The 7625-nt window shown below is 45.4% G+C and overlaps 1 protein-coding gene across 1 annotated transcript; it reads left to right on the top strand.

The window, feature by feature from the left end:
* Nucleotides 1-475: 475 nt before the first annotated feature.
* Nucleotides 476-5300, top strand: kcnk12 (potassium channel, subfamily K, member 12). Its single transcript, XM_014180015.3, has 3 exons — nucleotides 476-1756; nucleotides 2353-2500; nucleotides 2670-5300. Exons 1-3 carry the CDS (start codon nucleotides 1401-1403, stop codon nucleotides 3063-3065), a joined length of 900 nt encoding a protein of 299 aa, XP_014035490.2. The 5' UTR covers nucleotides 476-1400; the 3' UTR covers nucleotides 3066-5300.
* The last annotated feature ends 2325 nt before the right edge of the window (nucleotides 5301-7625 follow it).

A 7625-nucleotide genomic window follows, 5' to 3' on the forward strand; every position in this document is an offset into this window, starting at 1 on the left:
CACCATCCCTAGGGTCAAGCATGGTGGTGGCAGCATCATGCTGTGTCAATGTTTTTCAGTGGCAGGGACTGGGAGATTAGTCAGGATCAAGGGAAAGATGAACGGAGCAATGTACAGACGGATCCTTGATGAAAAACTGCTCCAGAGTGCTCAGAACCTCAGACTGGGGCGAAGGCTCACCTTCCAACAGGACAACGACCCTAAGCACACAGTCAAGACAACGCAGGAGTGGCTTCGGGTCCTTTGTGTGGCCCAGTCAGAGCCTGGACTTGAACCCGATCTAACATTTCTGGAACCTGAAAATAGCTGTGCTTCCCATAAAATCTGGCTGAGCTTAAGAGGATCTGCAGAGAAGAATGTGAGAAACTCCCCAAATACAGGTGTGCCAAGCTTGTAGCATCATTCCCAAGAAGACTCGAGGCTGTAATCACTGCCAAAGGTGCTTCAACAAAGTATTGAGTAAAGGGTCTGAATACTTACGTAAATGTGATATGCCAGAAAGACACTCACTGATCTCCCTGTTCTCTGTTTATTGGTTGACTGAATACACCAAGCCAATCCCTTATCCAATCAGTTATGTACTGACTCACATAATTCAAAGGTAGAGGGTGTGTGTGTGTGTGTGTGCGCGCGCGAATGTGTGCGCGTGCGTGAGTGTGTGTGAGTAAGCTGCAGTCTGTCTCTAACCTCTGACCTGCCACTTTCCAAGATAGGAAGTGTTCCTGTTCTTGTTCCTGCATAACTTAACACATGCTGCACACACACACACACACACACACACACACGCACGCACACACACACACCCCACGAATGTTTGACAGCTAATCCTCTTCTCTCGTCACCATCTCCACTTAGCTTTCACACTGACCCGAATTGACCAGGAAATGAGTAGACAGAACAGAGGGCCAGATCGTGCATCAACAGCAGAAATGTCAATCAGTTACAGAGCTGAGCTTCATTACTGCATTACACACACAGCCTCCCAAATACTGATGACCTTGTCCAGAGAAGGTACGTTTTTAGTAGAGTAGAATGCTAATTGAATGACGTTGCCAGATATTTAAATTGTGAAATATCACTCACTTCATTGAACTCCTCAAATGCTGGTACTGCACCAAAGTCTTTTAATAGACAGAGTAGAGCCTAACCTAAAAAACATCTTACCCCATGCCAGTAAAAGGAGCAGAAATGGAGCGTTCAGATGCCTGTAGGGATCTTCGAGGTTTATTAGGGACGGACAAATAGACACAAATACTAACGCTGTGGTGTGTTAGACGCCTTCCTCTGAGCCTTTAGTAGTTTAATCTTCTGGAATTAATCAGTCAATCAATAAACCACTTAATCAATCCATCAACCTAACCTAACCCCATCTTTCTCTGTCTTCCCCTGTAGGTTTCGGGATGTCCACTCCGGTGACGGTAGCAGGGAAGGTGTTCCTGATCTTCTATGGTCTCCTTGGCTGCGCCGCCACCATCTTGTTCTTTAACCTCTTCCTGGAACGCATAATCACCCTCCTGGCCGTAGTAATGAAGGCCGTGAGGGAACGGCGCATCCGGAACTCCGGCCTCCTCCCGCCGGGTATCCGCCATGACTTCTCGGCGTGTTCTTTCCCGGGGTGGAAGCCGTCGGTCTACCACGTCATGTTGATCCTGGGGCTGTCTGCCATCATCATCTCCTGTTGCGCCTCAGCCATGTACACCCCTGTGGAGGGATGGGCTTACCTGGACTCACTCTACTTCTGTTTCGTCACATTTAGGTAAGGTAGCCTACTAGAGGTCGGAGGTTGGAGAAGTGGGCCAGCCAGCAACTGGCTGGAAGGCTATCTGTATGAATCTTGAGCCTGACTGAGGGTGAAATCTGGTGAGGGGTAAACCAGAGAAATGCTGGCATCCTAGAGTATCCATGATATCATATCATGTGCCCATGAGCAAGGCACTGCACTGTGGCTGGCCTGTTCTTCAACCTCTCCCTGGGTGTGTGTATTTGTGCATCTCGGGTAGGGTCGCATAATTCTGGCAAGGTTCTCAAAATTCCATGGTTTTCCACAAATCCAATTTGAACGATTCCTGCAGTTAGGAGGGAATAAGCCGGAAATATTCAGCTGTCCTCCGACCTGGATTTGGATTTCTGGAAAACTGGGGAATTTGTGGATTTGTTACTTGAATTTTGCAGCCCTAGTCTCAGGGGGGTTGGGATAAAAAAAAAGACAAAAGGCCAGAAAGTAATGTTATTCTTATTTTTATTTTTTATTCTTCCCCTCCTCCTCTTCCTCTTCATCTTCCTCCTTTCCCTCTTCCTCCTCCTTCTCCCTCCTTCTACTCCTCCTTTTTTCTCTACCTCCTCCCCCGTCAGCACCATTGGCTTCGGGGACCTAGTGTCAAGCCAGAGAGCGGACTATGAGTACCAGCCGTTGTACCGTCTGGCTAACTGCCTGTTCATCCTCATGGGCGTGTGCTGCATCTACTCTCTGTTCAACGTCATCTCCATCGTCATCAAACAGGTAGATGTACAACAACGAGCACAATGGAAATAAGTCTGTCGACAATATAGTATTTTTAATCCTTCATCATTGTTTATGTATGCATTGTTGTATTCAGTTAGCTGAGCCACCTCTATCTGTAACTCTATCTGTATTTTAAACATCTAATCAGATTCCTTCCTTCCTTCAGGTGCTCAACTGGATGCTTCAGAACCTGTGCTGCCAGCGGTGTAACATCAGGTCAAACGCTTTCCCGTTGGGACGCCGCAACGCCATCCGGCCCGGGTCGAGAATCCGTAAGGGCCGCTTCAGAATCGGACACCCGCCGGACTCTGGGGATTCGGGACCCTGCGACAGCGACACAGAGGGGGGAGGACGCAGACTCTCTGGAGAGATGATTTCAATGAAGGACCTGACGGCCTCGAATAAGGTCTCACTGGCACTCATGCAGAAGCAGTTATCAGAGTCCGCTAACGGTTATCCCAGGACGGTGTGTGGCGGCTCGAGACATAACGGGTTCTCTGGAGGAGTGGGCGCTCTGGGGATCATGAATAACAGACTAGCAGAGACCAGCAACTCCAGGTAGACCTGTGTAGTGTTTCTCAACTTCTGGTCCATGGACAGGCTCTGGTCCGTGAGATGTGGACTTTCGGTCGGTGAGATGATTGACTGACTTAATGTTTGCAGTCCCCCACGGAGTAAAGATCATAGCTCGTCAGTCTCTGACACAAGAGAGACCATAACCTGCTGTTCTCTAAGATAATAAAAAGGTTGGTATGAAAGTTTGAGAAACACTGGAGTAGACCCCTGCAGGGTGGTAGAGCATGTGCTTAAGGAGACTGAGACTGATGGGGAGAGAAACTGAGAGGAGTTTTATGGTCTTACGTGATTAACTTTATTTGCTATCACTCTTGTCATGCTTGATTATGTCTTGTTGTTCAATGGAAGAGCATAATGATATGCATGAAACTGTTGGACATTTTTGGGGATGGAATCAACATCCTGTGATGAGGATGATGATGATGATGATGATGATGATGATGATGGGACAGTTGGAATGATACTATGGGAAGGAAAGGAACCTTCTTGTAACTGTGCTTTTGAAGGTCAAAACACTTGAGACAACCATGGAAGGAATTAGTATAACATGAGGCCATATTGCTCTCTTTGACTCGAAGCCAGAAATAACATTTTCACTGATATACCATTGGCATTCTTCAGAAGAATTAGTTAGCCATACCTGAGTAAATCTCTGAGGCTGTGAGTATCAAACGTCTCAGAAGAATTAGTTAGCCATATGTAGCAAACGTCTCAGATAAGAAGTGCTGATCTAGGATCAGTTTAGCCTTTTAGATCAAATTGAATACAATGAACAGGAGAGACCTGATTCTAGATCAGCAATCCTTCTCCAAGATGCTTGATACGTACTGCCCCAGATCAATTTGACTTCTACAGCATACTGCACTGGAAGAGGCAACTCTGTGCGATCATTATGACATTATCACCATTATCGCTTTGGAGCTTTTTCACTAAGTATGTCATTTATAAGTAGATTTGAATGTATAGGTTGAGTTGGTACTGTACCTATCGTTTCAACACAAAGATAACTACAGTATGATATAGTACATATATAGCTATGCATTCCATGTCTCATTGTGAAGAACAATAGGAACTCATCGACATATCAGATCCATTTACACACCAGGCCTGAAGTATGGAAGCTGAACCATAGAGAGAGCATAACGTGACCTTAGTTATGGCAAAACTAGTCTCTACCATAGAAATAGAATGACTAGAATGAACATTCAAGCCATTCATGTCAATCCTCTGTGATGGGTGGACCGGCACCCATATTGATTGTGCCTATGCGAGGAAGCACAAGCAACAAGTCATAATATTACAATGGTCTCCACCAATCATCTTGTACAAGTCTAATCTTAAGCTCAGGTGACTGATTATTGTGGGGGAAGAGGAGACCGGTTCAGCACGTCCCAAATCGCTTGTAAGGTGGAAGCAATATGGTGGAAGCTCCAACACTATACTGCTTATACCTGCCCAGACCCTTGGGATAGATCTGCAAATGTTGAGGGGTTAGGGACAAGGGGGAAGGGGAAGAAAATAATTCAGACTGGCTGGTGTTGTATCGGGTTGATGCTACTGCTGTAGTGTGTGATGTAGCCTGCAACCCCAGCTCAGTTATGTCAGTCAGTTCAGTGAGTTCCTAGTTAGAGATTCAGCACTGAGCCTGACTGCAGGGCTTCAAACAGTCATTTCCTATTTCTCAAGATGGACGAGTGCAGAGAAGAGAGTGAGGGAGAGAGCGAGGGAGAGGTGGGAGAGAAGAGAGAGGGAGAGAGCGAGGGAGAGGGGGGAGAGGAAGGGAATGAAAGTCGAGGGCCTCCTAGGAAGGTAACTAGGGTTCTTATCAGCTCAGAACATGTTTTAGGGCAGAGAGTGTTTGACTTACTTTATGGGTGTATGCCGGCTAAAACTCCTCTTCTCTTCTCCTTTTCTTTCCTCCTCTTCTCCTTTTCTCTTCTCCTCTTCTCTTCTCCTCTCTTCTCCTCCTCACCTCTTCTCTCCCCCTCTTCTCCTCTTCTCCTCTTCTCTTCTCCTGTTCTCCTCTTCTCCTCTCATCTTCTCTCCTCTTCTCCTCTTCTCTTCTCTTCTTCCCTCTCCTCTTCTCCTCTTCTCTTCTCCTCTCCTCCTCTCCTCTTCTCCTCTTCTCTTCTCTTCTCCTTTTCTCTTCTCCTCTCCTCCTCTCCTCTTCTCCTCTTCTCTTCTCCTCTCCTCTCCTCTCCTCTCCTCTCCTCTCCTCTCCTCTCCTCTCCTCTCCTCTCCTCTCCTCTCCTCTCCTCTCCTCTCCTCTCTTCTCCTCTCCTCCTCTCCTCTTCTCCTCTCCTCTCCTCTCCTCTCCTCTTCTTTTCTCCTCTCCTCTCCTCTCCTCTTCTTTTCTCCTCTCCTCTTCTCTTCTTCTCTTCTTCTCTTCTTCTCTTCTCCTCTCCTCCTCTCCCCCTCGCCTCTCCTCTCCTCTCCTCTCCTCTCCTCTCCTCTCCTCTCCTCTCCTCTCCTCTCCTCTCCTCTCTCAACTGAACTAAATCTGCCCGTAAGAAAAAGAAAACAGGAAAATTAGCAAAAGATAAAAAAGTGTGCAACAATGAACATGAAATAAGATGTATTTCTATAAAAGGACTAATGAAGATGAGGCTGATAGCCAGATGAAGGTATAGCTTGGTGAATAAGGGGATCCTATACACGTACTTTACATGTTAAATAGAGCAAATTTGGGAGAAGGAGAGTCGATTGAAGACATTAAAACGAGTTTCTTTTGTAGCCTTTCATCTCAAAGGATTCTCACACTTGACTGTCATTGATTCTCCTCGTTACAGATTTGCAAGTCTTTGTGAGTGAGAGACAGAGAGTCCTTGAAAGAGAGAATAACATGAGTCCTGCAGGCATGCATGTAAAGGTAAATAGATAAATAGAGATGGAAAAATAGAGCGAAACACAAAGAGAGAGAAAGTGAAAGAGAGAGAAAGAAAGGACTAATGCAGAGAGGAAGAAAGAGATTGATACACTGAGCAGACAGAGAAAGAAAGACAGACAGACAGACAGACAGACAGACAGACAGACAGACAGACAGACAGACAGACAGACAGACAGACAGACAGACAGACAGACAGACAGACAGACAGACAGACAGACAGACAGACAGACAGACAGACAGACAGACAGACAGACAGACAGACAGACAGACAGACAGACAGACAGACAGAAAGGACAGACAGAAAGGACAGACAGAAAGGACAGACAGAAAGGACAGACAGAAAGGACAGACAGAAAGGACAGACAGAAAGGCCAGAAAGGCCAGAAAGGACAGAAAGGACAGAAGCAGTTAGGAAGAAAGAGATACACAGAGCAGACATCGAGAGAGAGAGAGAGAAAGTGAGATAGACCCCTTCCCAGATCCAGATACACAGAATAGCACAGCCAAGAGCTCAACTCTCCCTGGCGTCCGTCATTACCATCTCTCTCCCTAGTCCACCCACGCCTGCTATTGCTCGCGGGCTCTGCCATCTCTGCATTCAGCTCAGACACAGACACACACACACACACACCGTACCCTCCTCTCCGACCATCCTGTTAGATTTGGCTTTTTTCACAGACTTATCGATCAGACATCTCTCTGTATATAACAACATCATGACTGTAAATATAACACTGGAACGTCTTATGAAAACGCAACTTGATAAACCGGTTGGAAATTACAAATAGATCCTTTGTTCTCAGTGTGTGCATCTTAAATGGCATCCTATTGACTATTTTCACCCTATTCCCTATAAAGTGCACTACTTTGATCCCAGGCTCAAGGGTTCTGGTCCAAAGTAGTGCACTATATAGGGAATTTGGAACACATACCATGTATTTTTGCCTATTGATAAAACATCTATAGGTTGGAATGTTTTCATTGCTCTGTCCTTATCCCCGGGTTAAAAAAGAACTAGAGAAAATTACTCAGGTACTTGAGGCTTCAGGCTTGTTGTAGTTACCTGCATGCCGTTATGGTAAAGCCATACGAGATAGTTGTATGTAAAACAGAGATTACTCCATTTGAAATATATTTTTTTATAGCTGTAAATAACATACAGTATAAAAGAGAAGGCGAATGACACAGTCAGTTGGCTTTCCTGTGTAGAGAATAATTGAATATGATATGAATGTGTGTACCCTGCTTTTAGTTGTATACAGTATATGATCTCCAGATGAAGCCATATTAGTGTCCAGGGCCATCTCTTTCTGAGATAATCTAGAATGACACAATGGACACTGAATGGCAAATGTAGTGAGCACAGCCAGCTGCTACAATACACTATATTTCTATGACAACGAAAGTGGTTAGACTTTCAAGGCTACAGGCTGCATATTCCAGAATGAAATGGTGACAATGAGAAGTTTGGAAAATGTAGTGTAGCATTTCAATAGCACAGGATTATATAACACAACAGAACACACAGCAAATGAAATACCTAGATTGTAACGTCTCAGCTAATTGGAATATCAGCACGTTGTAGCAATGTAAAGATGTGCATCTCTGTGAGTCATTTGGCTAGTTATCCTCAACATTGTGGACTTCAATTCCTGGCTC

This window comes from Salmo salar, chromosome 28 (assembly GCF_965601325.2).
Source record: "Salmo salar chromosome 28, fSalSal1, whole genome shotgun sequence".
Lineage (NCBI taxonomy): Eukaryota > Metazoa > Chordata > Actinopteri > Salmoniformes > Salmonidae > Salmo > Salmo salar.